Genomic DNA, 16,888 nt, shown 5'->3' with positions numbered 1-16,888 from the left:
CCAGCTGTTGACCGTGGCATGATTTTCTTGTTTGTTTCTTCTTGGTAGAGGAACCAAAATTTTAGTGACTTCAGTTAATACATTTGTGAAAATGGTTTTTGTGTTTAAGTTTTATGTCGTATAAGCAGCTCAGGCTGTCTTGCACCAAACACAGTAGTAAATGTGTCTATACTTTTCCCTAGAGAGAGAGAAGTTTTTAATTTGAAAGGTTATTTTGTTTTACATAAAACATTTGCATTGCTGGGAAACCTGAAGACATATAGAAAATTTACAATTCCACTTTCTTCCAAGAAGCTATAGAGTGGAAAGAAATGTGTTTATCGCATAGGGGCGTGAAATGCCTTTTTCTTAGTTTTTCAAGTTTTAGGCATGTCAGGGAAATGCGGTTTACTGTGATGCCATTGTTGGGTACTTCAGATATAGATTTGATGTTTGGTTGCTGAAGACAGTGTGGGGAAAATAAAAGGCACTAAGGCTGACCATTTACGTGTCCACTTGACTTATCTTGTATGTTTGTCCACACACTTGTCTAGAACGCTCGAGTCGTGAGCTCTGCATTGATGACAATTGTTGCTGCCCGGTGGGCCTGATGCAGCTTTTAAACATAGTTGGAGATAAATACGAGGTCTGTTAGAAAAGTATCCGACCTTTTGCCGAAGAAAAAACACTGGCATAACTGGAGCGTTGGGAACCTAATCACCTTCAAAGTAGTCTCCTTGGGACTCCACGCACTTCTCCCAGCGGTGCTGCCATTGTGGGAAGTATTCCGAAAAGACCCTTTTCGGAATGGAGTTTAGCTCAGCTGTCGTTGCAGCCATAATGTCCTCTCTTGTCTGAAATCGCGCTCCTTTCAATGGCCTCTTGATTTTGGGAAACAGCCAGAAGTCGCAGGAGGCCATATCAGGAGAGTAAGGAGTCTGTTGAACTACAACAGTCTGCTTTTTCGCGAAAAAAGTGTGAACTTAGTGCGAGGAATGTGCAGGAGCATTGTCATGATGGATGCGCCAATTTCCTGTTGACCTCAACTTCGGCCTCTTTCGCTGCACAGCACCACGCAGGCGACAGAGGACATCCCTGTAGTATTCTTTTGGTCAATATTTACTTTGTGGGGTGCGTACGCATGGTGTGCCACACGGAGGGAGTCAAAGAAAGTAGTCAGCATCACTCTGACATTGCTGCGCACTTGGCGGGCCTTCTTTGGTCTTGGTGACGTGGAATGCTGCCATTGTGACGACTGGGATTTGGTTTCCGGGTCGTACCTGTACACCCAAGACTCGTCACCAGCGATTATGGTGTTGATGAAGTCGGGGTCACTGTTTGTGGAATCCAGCATATCCTGTAAGACTTCAACATGAAGCTGCTTTTGCTCCACCGTGCGCAGCTTCGGCACGAATTTCACCGCATCTTTCTCCATGGCCAAATTTTCGGTAATAATGGAATGTGCAGAAAAATATGTGATGTCCACCTCTTCCACAATTTCTCGGATAGTCACACGACGGTCCCGCGTCTCCACAGCGTTCACTTCGGCAATGACCTGGTCATTTCGGCATGTTGATGGCCGACCGGAGCGTGGCTCTCTCTGCACCGATGTGCGGCCGTCTTTAAGCCAATTGTATCACTGCTTAATCTGTGTGCTGCTCATAGCATTGTCAGCGAAAGCCGTTTGAATATTCGAAATGGTTTCCACTTGGCTGTCGCCTAGTTTCTGGCAAAATTTGATGCAGTAGCGCTGCTCCTGTCGCTCCGCCATTTTCCTTGCAATAAAAAACCGACAATAGCACTGCGCACTGCCTCACTCAAACGCTGCTTGCCAGTTACTGACGCTATCAGCAGGCGAGAAAAAATTTGTGCATGCGCACGAAGGTTCAAGGTAGGCTGGTGCAAGCATGCTTGTTTCAAATCCATCAGGTGTTTGTAAAAAAATATAAAGTCGGATACTTTTCTAACAGACCTCGTACATTTTTGGAAGCGTGCATGCATGATAAGATCACATTTGGGGCCCGAGGCCACTCGTAAATTACATAAGTGTGCCATTTGAGTGCTCTAGACAGGTCTGTGGATGACTGTACATGGTGATAAAAATCATGTGCCGCTATGACACAGATTTGCTGCTTATCTTTTGTGTCCTCACAAAGTGTTGCGACTGTCATCAGCTCAGTGAATAAAATCAAAGTGGATGGGGGGACAAACGTCATGGGGAAAGGAAACATGCAATAACTGTTTCACTCATGGTGGACATCCAAAGAACCACTCCGTAAAAGAAGGGGAGGGATGTTAAAGGGGGGGATAGAGGAAGACTGCTGAAGTGGAGGGTTCACAATAAATGTTAACTGGCGCGCCTTTCCTCGAGTATTGAGAGCACGTTCCAGAAAAGACAGGGTATGTAATCCCACATTCAGCAGGCGGCAACGTAATCAGTCATGGCATCCTTTTAGAACGGTTAGGCGCATGCTTACCATCTGGTGACATCGTCATCGCAGCCATGCACGTCAGTGCACAGGCATTGAGACAAGCATATGTGGCACTCAACTTAAACCACCTGGAGTTCTTCTACATGCTCTAACATCACATTGAATATGGATGTTTTTACATTTGCGGTTATAAAGCCCCTTCTGTGGGAGGGCTTTCTAGGAAATCTGGGCATGTTTTGCAAATTCTCCTATTCAGGCTATTCTTACTGATTTATCTTATGAAAAAAGACTGCAGTGCGAAAAAGTTCAAGCCATTTCTCGGCCTTAGTTTGGAAAGCATTTTTAGTTTGTAAGCTTTAGCTGGCTTTCTTTTCTTTTACAAAATCAAAGCACTAGTAGTAGCTTCCCTAACGTTTTCCGAGTGATTTAATAGCACTTTCAGGTGTACTAGTTGGCACGTAGTACGTGATCAGAAAGCAATGCTGGGAAGGACGGAAGGAAGAGGCTTAAGTAGGAGCTATAGATTTCCATGACTTTTCGAAAGATTGCGGAAATAAGCACTTTTCACAGAATTTTGTGTTAACAGCCACAATTCCTTGTTTTTGTTATTACTTTTGCTGTGGATGTGAACAGCAAGAACAGTAAAATTATAATTATTTAGCCATTGGAATTGTGGGGGAAACTAGATCCGTGTTGCAGTTTCCTGCCAACGCCTTGACATGCTGGCTCCATTCATTCACTGTTGCAAACCAGTGTTTCAAGCACGGTGGTTGTGGCAACAATTGCGCCATTGCACGTAGCGAACACAGCAAAAATAATTTCACAGGACAGTGAGCTTGATAGCACATCTTCCACCATTTTCTTGCAGACAGATTTTTCCACCGATTCAAAGAACATCAAGTTTCTGCAATCCCTAGGGTGTTTATTTCATAGATCCTGTTCCTGAGTGTGTATCAGAGTTTTTCAGTTCATAAGAAATTTTTATATGTGTAAAAAATTAACAGTTGGTGCTTTCCACTGGAGAATTAATTAATCAGCTTTCGTAGGGCCTGGTTTTGCTATTTAGGCTGAAATATATTTGTCTTGAATCAAAATGGCAATTGATGGCAGAAAGGGTTTAAGGGGGAGTAGATGTGCCCTGATGCTTCTGAGCTTCCCCGATGCCAAAGCCATTGGTGTGGTGTTTAGCAGCATCCAACCATGCTTCGCAGGGTGTTGGCTAAGGTAGCTGAAATTTGAAGTCTCACCGTCTATGATGTCATCACCAAACTTCTGTGAGCGGAAGTCTGAGATTTAATCGCTGATTACGTCACCATTTTAGATGCTAGCACAGAAATACTTAGCATGCTTTACCAGGAAGCTTCATACATTCAGATCCTTTAATCTCGTTGAGTTCTCAAACAACCATTTCAGCTTCCCTTTAAACGTGCAGTGAAGAGGAATCTGAACTTGTCTTTTTGCCGCGGGAACTCAATCTACATGTTCCGAGCATTCTTGGAAACTTCGATTTACGGCCCTGTGTGACCGATTTCCCTAATTAAATCGAATTAACGTCCGGCTCCCGCTTTTATTTTTTTAATTCTCCCCCGTACGGTGGGAGGAGTCGACCAACGCGTGGAGTGCCTTTCACCCAGTCCCGTGGCGGCTTGCCGCTCTGCCATCGGCGGAGTAATACGTAGTAATCCGTAGAAGCAAATAGTCCGCTCATATTTTTATTTCTGCGGTCGTATTTTTATTTCGTATTTTTATTTTTTTTCTGTGGCTATATTATCTACGAATGAAACTATTTGTTCACGGAAACCTAAAAAAACAAAATAAAGCGAAAGAAAAGCCTCCACGGTGCTGGCTGAAAGGCACTCCACGCGTTGGTCGACTCCGCCCACCGTACTGGGAGAATTCAAAAAATAAAAGCGGGAGCCGGACGTTAATTCGATTTAATTAGAGAAATCGGCCACACAGGGCAATAAGTCGAAATGTCTAAGAATGCTCTGAACGTGTAGATCGAGTTCCCGCGGCAAAAAGATGACTTCAGATTCCTCTTCAGTGCACCTTTAATAAAGTGCTATGTGGGTGCTGAATAAGAGACAAGGAAGAAACACAAGCAGGTACACATACACATGGGCAATTCCACACTATGCCACTGCCAAGTGTGCTTCTCTCGAGGCAGTAGCCGCAGCACCTTTGCTCCAAAATGTCGCCGATAATTTCTGCAGCGATCAGATGAATGCTAATTTTTAGAGACCAGCTAATAGTTTGGGTGTTGTTGGCATGGTTCTTGTCAGTGTACCCTGAAAAAAGCATACAAAGAATGCTCGGCTTACTTATACTGGGAGTACACTGACCTAAGATGCTGTGCATGCCTGATATTTTCTTGTTACCACTTAAGATTGGCCTTATCTGCTGTAGTGATTTCTTCCCTTACCCCAGTTTACCAACAAATCTCTGCCACTGCGAAGCAATATTGTTGTGTTGCATGTCATTAGGGGTGCTGTCTATGAAACGCTTGTTCTTGTCTGACGGGAATGACTGACTCTCCAGTATATGACATGAAACAGTTGACCGCCTATTTTGTCGCTGCCTCGCTTTGACGCTCGGTGCATGTCTTTCAAGGCAGACTCTTTCATTTGGGCTTGCATCCCGTACAATGCTCAAGGTTCCAAGACTATGGTTTGACCTTCTGTTTTGTGATGAAACCATAGACCTGGAACCATGAGCACTGTTTGGGATGTCTATCAAGAAGGTCTCATAAGTGTCACGGACAGTCTCTGAGGTGATATTTTTTTTATCTAAAGGCTACAGACCTGAGCAGTTACTTAAAGATGAAGTGTGGACTTCCTTAGTTTTCACTGGCCACGATAGGCTCATTACCATGGTGTCATCCCCTGGACACATTGAACTAAGCTTTCCCATAATATATGTAATGTAGCCAACCAGGTATTAAGCCTAATTGGGTGCCCTGTGTTTCTTCCCTTCTTTGTTTTTTTTTCGCCCTTTCATGGTGTATTTAACTTCAGCATTGCCAGCAGACATAGAAGAACCATTAGACAGGAGGGACTATAAGCAATAGGATGGCCAAAATATTCAAGTAAATGTCTTTCTAGACATGCAGTCTTTGCCAGAAAAAGTTCCAGGGTGGAGATAGTAAAACTGAAGTTTTCTTAAGAAACTACCATATTTACTCGCATAATAGGTGCGCCCCCAGTTTGGTCGCGAAAATCAGATTTCCACGCATAATAGATGCACCCCGAACTTGGCACAGTGATCAGTACTGTATTTACACGATTTCAAGCCGACGCACTCTCTCTCACCTCCCCCCCCCCCCCCCCTCATCTCAGGTGGGGAAAAAAAAACATATGCACATTCCACAACCCAATTTTATTTTAACAAAGTTTTTGTGGAACTGACACTAGTCCTTACTAGTGTTGCTGCCGTCGCAGCTGCTGCGGACCCGCAACACGTAGTGCAACGACATTGCATGGAACAGCCGCGCATGCCGAATTCCGCACACAGTTTTCATTGATGCTCACTTTACACGTCTGTTTGGGAAGCTTAATCTCCATCCGAAAACTGTCCTGACTTAAGCCCACGAAAACCTCAGCGCTTGGAATCACATACGAAAATTTAGGCATGCTGCGGCTGCTGCACTTCTCGGCCACAACAAATTTCCGCCCCACCGCACACTTGCTGTGTTTGAGAGCAAACTTCCAGCCCTGAAGCTATTAAAATGCTTTCCCATCGTGCTAAAATTGCAGCGCTCGGCGTCCGCTCACGAAAGCCGCAACTATGGTAATCTAGCAAGCTACTACAACTCTTGTGCCTTTGAAAGCCTCAGAAATCTGGAGCTGGTGACACTGATGCCGATATGGATAGCGGGAGCTCACCGTGGAGGAGAAAGTTGACGATGGTGATGATGGCCCGCAGCCTCTGGCGCCATCCATGGGCGGCACTTGGAAGCTCCTGTGCTCACTTGAGGCCTCCGTGATCAAGCGCCCGTTGCTCGCAGCCGGAGCTATCGCAGAGGCCACAGCGCGTGCACTTCGAAGGCTATTCCCGCATGGGTCATGGAAAGTTTGGGTGGGGCTCTTACACGGATATTTTTTTTTAATATTTCCTTCGGGCAAACAGGGTGCGGCCCTTACACATGCGCATTTATACAGTATGTTCAATTTTGCCAGTCGAAAAATTTTCTGAAATTTTACCGCGCATAATAGGCGCACCCCGAACTTTGAACCGGATTTCCTGAAAAACAAAAAAGTGCGCCTAGTATGCGAGTAAATATGGTAATTAATTGTCGTAGGTTTTGTCAAACTAGTCCCCTTGAATATCTATGCACATCTGTCATCATTTCTGGGTCATGGAAACAAGCAGCGAAAGCTTCATCCGGGGTGCTTTTCACACATGTCACAGCCGCTTGGATTGATGTGATGTCTTCACGATGCGTCACTTTCAGCTGCTATTTCACACAAAGATACAAAAAAAATAGCATTCACACAGCAGTAGATCAAGTGGATATGGGCATGTGGTAGGGCAAAGTTATGTACGGCCAGATATTTCTGGAGTGATAGAGTAGTTTAGGGTCTTGCAGTGTCATGTAAGAAGAGACACTGACCAGATGCGAGAACAGAGGAATCTTATGATTTTTCATAACTACGACTTGCAACTTAGGGGTTGTGTTTATGTGCATTCTGGAGATAATGGAGAAAGGAACAGCTTTGGGGTTAATGTTCTAGCTATCTCCTTCACACACATACTGTGAAGCTCCCTTATAGAAAGAACAATGTGCAAGCATTTTCTTTTGTTCATTTTGCAGCAGTGAGTGGCTTAAAACACCTCAAATGTGCTGATTCCTTTACATTAAAAGTTCTTATGACAGGAAGGAGTATAATTGAGACCTTGAAGCAAGCACTGAGCTACCATGTAGAAAAAAATTGTCAGTGGCTTAGCTGTGGTTAAGCCTGGATATACAAGCGAAAAGCTTAAGTTATGCTTGGTTTGACGGCATGGTTGTGCACAATGCACACCATGATAAGGTGGATAAGGTGGAGGAGATGCACCTGTAGTGAATAGGGTGCTGTCTTAGAAGGTTGCTTTAGAGACATGTACTGTGGTGTCCATTCCTTGCGGGTGTACACCAAGATATGAGAGACAGGCATTTCCTTTCCTTAAAACCAATTTTCATTTCATTTTCCTTAAGGCCCTTATGGGTCCATGTCCACTGAGATATTGTTTCCTTTCCTTAAAACCGCAGCCACGGTGGCTCAGCGGTTATGGTGCTCGGCTGCTGACCCAAAAGACGCGGGTTCGATCCCAGCCGCGGCGGCTATAATTTCTTTGGAGGAGAAATTCTAGAGGCCCCTGTACTGTGCGATGTCAGTGCACATTAAAGAACCCCAGGTGGTCGAAATTTCTGGAGCCCTCCACTACGGTGTCTCTCATAGCCTTAGTCTCTCATAGCGTTAGTCTCTCATAGCCTTAGTCCCTTTGGGATGTTAAACCCCATAAACCAAACCAAACCTTTCCTTAAAACCAATTTTCTTTTCATTTTCCTTCCCTTACAGAGTGGTTCGGGTGTCCACCAAGATATCAGTTTTTCCTGGTGCACTGTTTGTCTTTTATTTATTGTTTTTATGTCTGATATTTTATTTATTTATTTTTTTTTATTCTCATTTCTGTGCTTATTTTTATTCTTTTTTTTTTTATTATGTAGTCTGCGCACATGTGCAGAAGTGGTAAATCTGGCCTCCGGCTCACGCGAAGCCCTGTGTTGATGAGCCTAGTGAAGCTTTTCACTTCAAAATAAGGTCTGGACCAAGACTGCATAATTAAGCCCCTGAGAGGTTAAATTTTTTTTTAGCAGTTTTAATTTGCTCCTCAGTTAAATCTGAATATTTTAACATTTTCTCTCCTCTGGATAAAAATCTCTGCCTGAACATACACTAATGTAGTGCTCTTACATTTTGCCCTGCTGACATTACTACAGCAAGATTCTGCTGTGTTTCGTGTTATCTTGGGTACCTCTTGATTAGTTCAGCATATTTTAGCTGCTGCACGAATGCACAACTCAGAAAGCACATTTTGGTGACTTGCTTGCATAATGAACTGTTATACCCATTGGGAGGTCGCCTCTCATGGTGGTACCACTTCCTCCTCATGTGTCAGAAACTTTGAACCCATAGTTACTAAGTACATACCAAGTTAAAAACATATTAAGCAGCACTTCATGATTTGACACTCAAGAGGTTGAATACTTGGCGTGAATACAAGACATTTGTGTACAGTTGGACACAGATATATCGAACTCAAAGGAGATCTCAAAATAGTTGTGTATATTGACTATTCCATATATAAAATTGGCAGTAAGCTTCTCTGTATCATAGAATCAAGAGTATTTGGCACCTCCACTAGAGACATTCTTCTTGCAGCGACGTGCCACCAACCGGCATGCTGGCGAAACGCACTCTTCGCGGGGCATTGCCAAGTCTAACCTGCTTGGCATTGAAGCCACAGTGGATGGTATTTTGGATCTAGTCTCTGTTGAAATTAAGGCACAGTTGGTGTCCGCAACTCATCCAGCAGCGAAGCACACCAGGCTAGGGCTGCCGATAGGCTTTTGTTAGTTAAAGGTTCACTGAAGAGGAATCTGAACTCGTCTTTTTGCCGCGGGAACTCAATCTGCACGTTCTGAGCATTCTTAGAAACTTCGATTTATTGCCCTGTGTGGCTGATTTTCCGAATTAAATCGAATTAACGTCCGGCTCCCGCCTTTCTTTTTAATTCTCCCTCGTACAGTGGGCGGAGTCGACCAACACGTGGAGTGCCTTACAGCCAGCTCCGTGGAGGCTTTGCTTTTGCTTTATTTTGTTTTTTAGGTTTGCGTGAATGAATAGTTTCATTCGCAGATAATATAGCCGCAAAATTAGCCCACAGAAATAAAAATACGCGCAGACTATTTGCTTCTACGGACTACTACGTATTACTCTGCCGATGGCAGAGCGGCAAGCCGCCGCGGGACTGGCTGAAAGGCACTCCACGCGTTGGTCTACTCCGCCCACCGTACGAGGGAGAATTAAAAAAAAAAAAGGTGGGAGCCGGACGTTAATTCGATTTAATTAGGAAAATCAGCCACACAGGGCAATAAATCGGAAGTTTCTAAGAATGCTCGGAACGTGCAGATTGAGTTCCCATGGCAAAAAGACGAGTTCAGATTCCTCTTCAGTGCACCTTTAAGTTGGCTTCCAACAAGGCAGCACTCTAAAATGGAAAGCAAGTACAAGCGCACCTCGTTTTTACCCCGTACCATGGTTGCTGCCAGCGGGGGCCCAAGGCCATGCAACCAACCCGTCTCCGCGAGTAAAAAGTCATCAAACTGCGCCATTAGGAGAAGTGCTACTTGCAGTGGTGCCGCGTCGTTTCATATATCGAATGACCGGCAAAATTGAGTTCAGTGTACAGAGTGACTTTACTATACTGTTATAAGGGTTTTCAAGGTGCTAATCTGCGAGTTGTACCCCTGTCAAGCGGGCAAGTTAAGTGCACTTACGGGGAGTGCGCTTCGGCATCCCGAGTGACACTTTGGTCTACGCGGTGCTAAACGGGAAAGCAAAGTGCACTCGTAGTAAAAAAAAATGGCGACAGAAAATGAGCGGAATTTCTGAACAGGACAATGGAAAAGAAAAAAAGACTGATAATATTTGATTCCTTAACGTGATAGCGCAAATAAAAAGAGGTTCAACAATTTTTAACGATGAAAAAAAGTGAAAATAGAAGAAAAACCAAATCCAGCCAAGACTATCCAGAATTTTGACAACAAACAAGATGGCAGAGGGCAGCGATGTTGCGTCTAATCACGTTTACTTGTTTTGTTGCTTCGCTTGTAGCTATAAACAACAAACTTTTTTCTGAAAACAGTGTTACAACACGTAAAATAATGTTGTAAGTACTTTTTATGTACTATAAATTTTGTACCATTGGAACCGCTGGCGTCGAGGCTACGCACTCAACCAGCAAAGTGTGGTCCGTGAACGCACTCCTACCGGAGTGCACTCTTCCGCGAGTGACACTCCACTTGCGTCGTTTAGATGGGACAAAGTGTACTTACAGCGAAGTACACTCTCCGTAAGTGCACTTAACTTGCCCGCTTGACAGGGGTATTAGATATAGCCAATAATTCGAACTATCCAGGTTCAGTATATCCAGGCTGGACCTTAGTTGTAAATGTGTTCATGGTTGTATTTTTTCCCGATTTACTTTTTCACTATACACCTAGGTCACTAATTAAAGGCATATAGCAAAGGACATTCCCACTGGCAGAAGCATGCAAGCAGATAATGTAAATAATAAAAAACTTCAGTACCAACAGTTGCATTCATTGGCAGTGCCTTGTCCACAGTGCAGCAGGGTTCGCAGCGGTCCTTGAAACCCTCGAAAACCCTTGATTTCTAAGGCTCCATATTCAAGGCCTTGGGAACCCTTGAATCTTGTAAAGGTGCTGGAAAGTCCTTGAATTTTGCGCTGGACTAGGCTTAGTGGATTCGAGTGAACGTCTGGCAACATTTGGCAAGTCCTAATTCAAGTCAATCCAATGTCGCGTTAGCCACTGTAGTATATTAGCTCTATGACTGTAGTCATAGAGAAAGATATTGCTGTAGCCGCGTGTATTGCTTGTGTCCGCTCTCTAGCCCAGACCATGCCCTGATTGTGCAGCACGCCGCTCAGCCTCCTGGCGACGTCGCTTTGCTAAGTGTTCCTCTCGTTGCTCTGGTGTCTCCGCTGCGCGCTTCTCCCTTAGCCTGTTCGTTCTGCCTCTGGTTAACCGCTAACTGCCAGGCTACCACTTCGGGATCCGGCGACTTCAACTTTTCCGCTCTTCTGCGCTGCTCAGCAGCGGCTTTGCTTTCCTTCTCCACGGCTGTAGCCTGGCTGCCGTTCCTCATCATCCTCCCCTTCTTTCTTCTTGTCGGCTCCGGAGCACCAGCTGCGCAGCTGTGTTGTCACTCGCTCCTCGCGAATGCGCAGCTCGGCTCATCCACGCTCACGCGAAACTGCTCATCCACGGCCAGTGTAGCTCACGCTACAAAAACTGTTGCGGACTTGTTGGCAGCTGCAGGCAGTTATGCCGTAAAAGCTGAGGCGGCTAATGACATCACATATATTGTGAAATCAAACAGTCTTAGAAAAACTGCAAAAGAAAAGATTCAGGAGGTTCAAGCAATTTATCTTTTTTTAACTACGAAGTTTCTGTGAAAGCTGTATAGCTTTCCTTTGTGGCCGTATGGCTGCGCTCGGGTGGACGTTAATGAGTAATTACTCCCTTATTACAATTTATTGTGCAATTGCTGAAAAACTTAAAATACATTCTTGTTAATCTTAACCAGTGTGCACTTCAAGGCAGTTTATGTGTTTATTAATGTGTGTTTCAAGGCAGTGTATGCTTATTTTTTTCTTTTTCAATAAAATGAATGATTTTGTTCTTAAATTTATTTTCTGTGCAAGCCACTAAACATTGCTTTGAGTCCTTGAAATTGCTATGCCAGGGCCTTTAAAGTCCTTGAAAAGCCTTGAATTTTTTCCACTAAAACTGCTACGAACCCTGTGCGGTCTCTTAGTACTCAGTATACTAAACAAGCATATACCATGCATACACCACTGGTTAGCCTTTTGATACTTGACAACTAAAACAGTCGTCATGTGCCACAAACTGTTATTGGCTCCAAACACTTATTACACTATCTGGTCACTTGCAAAAGTGGAGATTTCTCTCCCAAATGTTCTTACCTTGTGATCTCAAATCGGTAGATAAAGGACTTTGATATTCAGCTCAATGATTTTAAGAAATATGGCTTCTCAGCGCCTAAATATTTATTCAGAGATCACTTTTAGCAATTCAGATTATGTAATGGGAAATTTCTTATTGGAACTTGCAAGCTTTGTGTGACGGAAATCATGAACTGCTGTTGTCTATAGCCTTGGCTCTCAAACAGTCAAGTTCAGCCATGCCAGTTGTTGGGGTGCTGTTGGCACTTTTCAAGAAAAGCGAAACAAGCAATGTTGGCACTAATCTGCCTGCATTGTGTCCTTAGTAGCATATAGTGACACTGGTCCACTTTATTGCCCGAACTTTAACTTTTTGTGTGAAATTGTGCTCCTACAAAATTGTACTCTTACAAATAGAGGGTAAAACATTGTAGCTCATGCAAATGAAGGAAGCTCAACTTCATTTTGTACTTGCATGGGAGGTTGATCTCATATGTCAGCAGCTTTTGCAACTAATAGAGCTACTAAGACCCGTTCACACATTCGCCTGGTGCAAAACAAATTATGTGCTGCATCAGTTCCGATATCTTTCCTGTCATATTACTTTCCTCTCACTCTACCTCTAAAGCCTTTCACAGGTGACGCTGTAGTAGTGGAGACAGAGGACTGCTTTCTCACTGTTCTATTTCCAAACGGTTTAAATAGTCCTCTGTTGCTGCCATTTTTAGACTGAAGTATAATGTGAGAAGCACGCATCTCATGGCCCAGCACATGTGTGTACTATGGCAAGAAAAATTTAGAAACCTTTGTAGGAGTTAGGGAAATGAAGTAACACTATGAAAGAGACAGCGAGTTGTGCTTTCCTTGGCAGTACTAGAGCAGTGATCAGTGAGGCCTTTCCAAACACAAAAGGCCATTTTCATATATTGCAATTGTAAGAGGAAGATGATTAGCAGTCTACTTTTTTTCTTTCTACTTTTCTAATCTACTTTTTTTCAGTAGTTTTTGAATTCATAACTCTTCAGTCTTTATAGCAGTGAGAAACTGACTCAGGGCAGCACCTCCAAACTGTCCGAAGTGCTAAGGAAAATCCCTTTATTAAGGGGGAGTACCGTATTTTCCGGTGTATAAGACGCACCCTTGTATAAGACACACCTGCCATATATGCAAGCTGTCACTGAAAAAGTTCGTATATAAGACGCACCCGTGTATAAGACGCACCCTAGTTTACCCAGTTAGGCTAGTGAGGCTTAATTAAACACGCTTGCGTGACTATCGCGAAATGCACCGTACCTGTGAGCAATTCTTAAGCAACGCTAAGTGATCGAAAAAGGCAACACTCACGCCATACCCGTCCACGTTTTAGCAAAAAAGAAAGAAAAAATGATACAGCTCCCCATATGTGCATAACAACATTTTATTTCTACTTGAAACCTTCGAAGTCTTCATCTTCAGATGCGCTATCAAAAGGTTCACCCATTTCTGGAAGCAACTCGGCTGAAACATGCACTACGTACACAGAGCAAAAAAAGTTGCAAAGGGTGACTAAAAAAGAACGCCGGCTTGTCTTGACAATGGCGAGAAGCGCGATTGTCACCATCTTTTGGCGCTTCTCATTACTTTTGCTTGGGGCCTCCGAAACAGCCGCGCGTTTGAGATCCCGGAAGTCGTCATCCCTGCCGTTTCATGATAAAGATCACCTAGAATGTCGCGCACGGCGGTCCCGGTACTGAATATTAACCGTGTTACAACCGCGTTATTGGTAGTGATATATTTTAGGTGAAAAAAGCTTGAGCATGAACCGGAGTAATCGATGAACTCGCAAAAAAAAAGATGAAAAATTCGCATATAAGACGCACCCTTGTATAGGACGCACCAGCAAGATTTTCGAAAAAAAGCCGCGTCTTATACACCGGAAAATACGGTAGATTTGAAGTAAGGGTGTAATAACTCACTCGCATCCACCCTAGTGCAGCTGTTAGGCTGCACTTGGGGTGGATGCTAGTCGGTGATTGTTCGGTTATTTCACCGTTGAAATGTTCCCATTACAGCTGAAGGTCTGAATTCATGAAATGTTATTTTTGTGTCACTAAGTGGTAATGGTGAGGGGTAATTTCTACTTTTCTTTCTCTCAACCTTTTTAAATTGGTGGAAAATGTACGTTGCCAGGTCTATGACAATTAATCTTCGGTGCTTCAAGTCATGCATGAGTGTTTTCTTTTTCTGTGACAGCGCCGTGGCATTAAACTTTTGCTGCACCCTGTTTATTCCCTTCATTTGGCAGGTATTGATGACATGTTCCGCAACTTGGCTCAACAAATTGTCAAAGCAGAAGAGAAAGCTGCATCTCACAAGTCTCCCTATCAAATGGAACCCAACTGCCTGCCCACCGATGCCTCACTGGGTGGATCACTCGACACATTCACATGGTCAAAGACACTCCGAATAGAACGGCTTCCCTCGGATCCTGATGTACTCAAGCCACAGTCTCATTGTTCCTGTTGAGTTGAAACTACTCAGCATCACGGCACTATGACAGCTTGCAGCTACTAAGAAACGCTAAACTAACCTGAACAGCCTGACTGTGTGTGGTTGTGCCATCTTTCCTAAGAACAGCTGGACCACATATCTTTGTAGGTCCCCTATCAAGCGGAACCCAACTGCTTGCCCACCGACCCCTCACTGGGTGGATCACTCTACACAGTCACACTGTCAAAGACGCTCCGGATAGAACGGCTTCCCTCGGATCGGGATGTTTTCACGCCACAGTCTCTTTGTTCCTGTTGAGTAGAAACTTTTCAATATCACAGCAGAGTGATAGCTTGCTGCTGTTAAGAAACACTGAAATAACCTGAACAGGTGGGCCATGCACCATTGTAGGTCCTGTGATTCACTTTTTTTTTTTTTGTGTGGTTTCATCAAATGAGTGCGTAAATACTGCTACAGCTACAAAGCTGCTAGTGCACATTCTGACCTCCTGTGGGGGCATTTAGTCTTGAAACAGGTGTGAAAGGTGTCACACTTTGAGTACTACGTTCCCATTGTAATCGCTATCATCAATCTGAACTTGTACAGGGTGTACCGCATTTATCTGTCCTGGTTTTAAAAATTTCTCCTAGGCAAGCTACTGGATTACTTGGTCTCGAGCGCAGACCAAAGGGCAGTTTATGATAGTCTGCGTTTGCAGATAAACAATTTAACATCGGAACTTACCTGGATTGACAGGAGTCGGCAAAAACTTGCAATTTTCTGTGCAGAGAATTTTCGACGAGGCGAGCGGAATAGCCGATTTGAGAGGCTGCGCCATCTGGCGAACTGCGAGGCAATCAATGGGCATGTGTGGAGCTAGGCATGTCTCACATTACCCCAGATGGCGTAGCCTGTCACATGTGCAGCTCTGCTTGCCTCGACGAAAATCTGCGCGCAGACGACTGCAGTTATTCGCTGATTCCAGACAGTTCAGGCAAGCTACCTTGTGGTCTGTGGTTGAGCCCAAATAGTCCAGTAGTTTGCGCAGGGGAATTTTTTACAATCCAGACAGATAAATACAGAACTCCCTGTTTGTGCAGCAGGCACAAACAGTCCGGGACCATGCTGTGACGAAAATTTGTCGTGATTTTTTTTCTCTTGCTGTTGTGGTGTGAAATCAACAGGCACATACATACATGGTAAGGCTTTTAAGCTGAGTTAAGTTGAAACGAAGCTTTTTAGCAATCATTTGTACTTACATGTGACAAAAGTTAAAGCGTTCTCATCTCACTGAATTGTGCAAATAATGCTCAATGTACATGGTTGCCTTATGGCACATCAGAAATGAATGAAAAACTCATTCATATTCAGATGAGTGCACTGCCTTAATCTTGTGAGTGAAGGATCGAGGTACAACTAAAACCATTTTCATGTTGGCTGTAGTCGTTGTTTGGTCACATTGTTAGCTTCTGCCCCTCAGCACATGTATAAATTTGTTTGTATATGTATTCGTTCTTTGCATTATGGTTATGCTCATTATGCTGCTGGACAGTGTTTTTTTTTTTTTGTGCGTGGTTTGGCTCCACTGCTCGGTTCAGCTGGATGCATTTGTTTCTGCATGTTGCGCACAGCTCGTGCAAAGAGTATACTTGGACGCATTTATTATGCAGATATTCCAGCAATGTTATCAATACTTGTGCCTTAAAACTGACACATTGGCATTAGCAAAGCTTCTTCTGTTCTCTCCAGCATCAGTTTATGCACACAGTTAATTGTCCAGGCTTTGAAATTAAGGGTATATAAAGCTTATGAAGAATGCACATCAGATTATCTTTCAGTGCTAAATTATATGCTTTATGCATTCCAGTGCTGTGATAATGAAAACGCCGTTTCAACTCTTGTGAACTGTTTTTCGGAGCACTGCCTTGATAGAAGAGTGTTGAATATGTTTATATTGTGAAGGAGTGGAATAGATCTTACTAATAATATGCAAAGCTTGTGCCTCGTTTACCAGAAAAATGCAATGCGTTTAAGGCTAAGAGCGAAAGTGTGTTTTTACGCCAACTTTTCAAGTGCCATTGTGAATACATCGACAATTTTTTTTTAAAAGGATGTGATGTGATGGGCATTTTATAATAAAATTTATTGGGCTACCTCATTTCGTCTGCCTCTTTCCGCCACACACCGAAGTCGGCATGCTTGGAATGAAAAAATTACTCAACATTGTTAGGTTTTATTAGAATTAGTGTATTAAT

The 16,888-nt window shown here is 43.7% G+C and overlaps 1 protein-coding gene across 1 annotated transcript in view; it reads left to right on the top strand.

The window, feature by feature from the left end:
- The window catches only part of LOC149339323 (ras-related protein Rab-31-like), a 33,877-nt gene extending 18,158 nt beyond the window's left edge, over nt 1-15,719 (top strand). Inside the window, exon 6 of the mRNA XM_089548077.1 lies at nt 14,449-15,719. Within this exon, the coding sequence (XP_089404203.1) occupies nt 14,449-14,669 (221 nt within the window). The 3' untranslated portion in view covers nt 14,670-15,719. The remainder of the gene's footprint in view (nt 1-14,448) is intronic.
- Nucleotides 15,720-16,888: the final 1,169 nt, after the last annotated feature.

The sequence above is a fragment of the Amblyomma mixtum genome, chromosome 6 (genome assembly GCF_055824585.1).
Source record: "Amblyomma mixtum isolate Tamu chromosome 6, ASM5582458v1, whole genome shotgun sequence".
NCBI classification, from domain to species: Eukaryota; Metazoa; Arthropoda; class Arachnida; order Ixodida; family Ixodidae; genus Amblyomma; species Amblyomma mixtum.
This window is presented reverse-complemented; position numbering and strand designations above follow the sequence as displayed.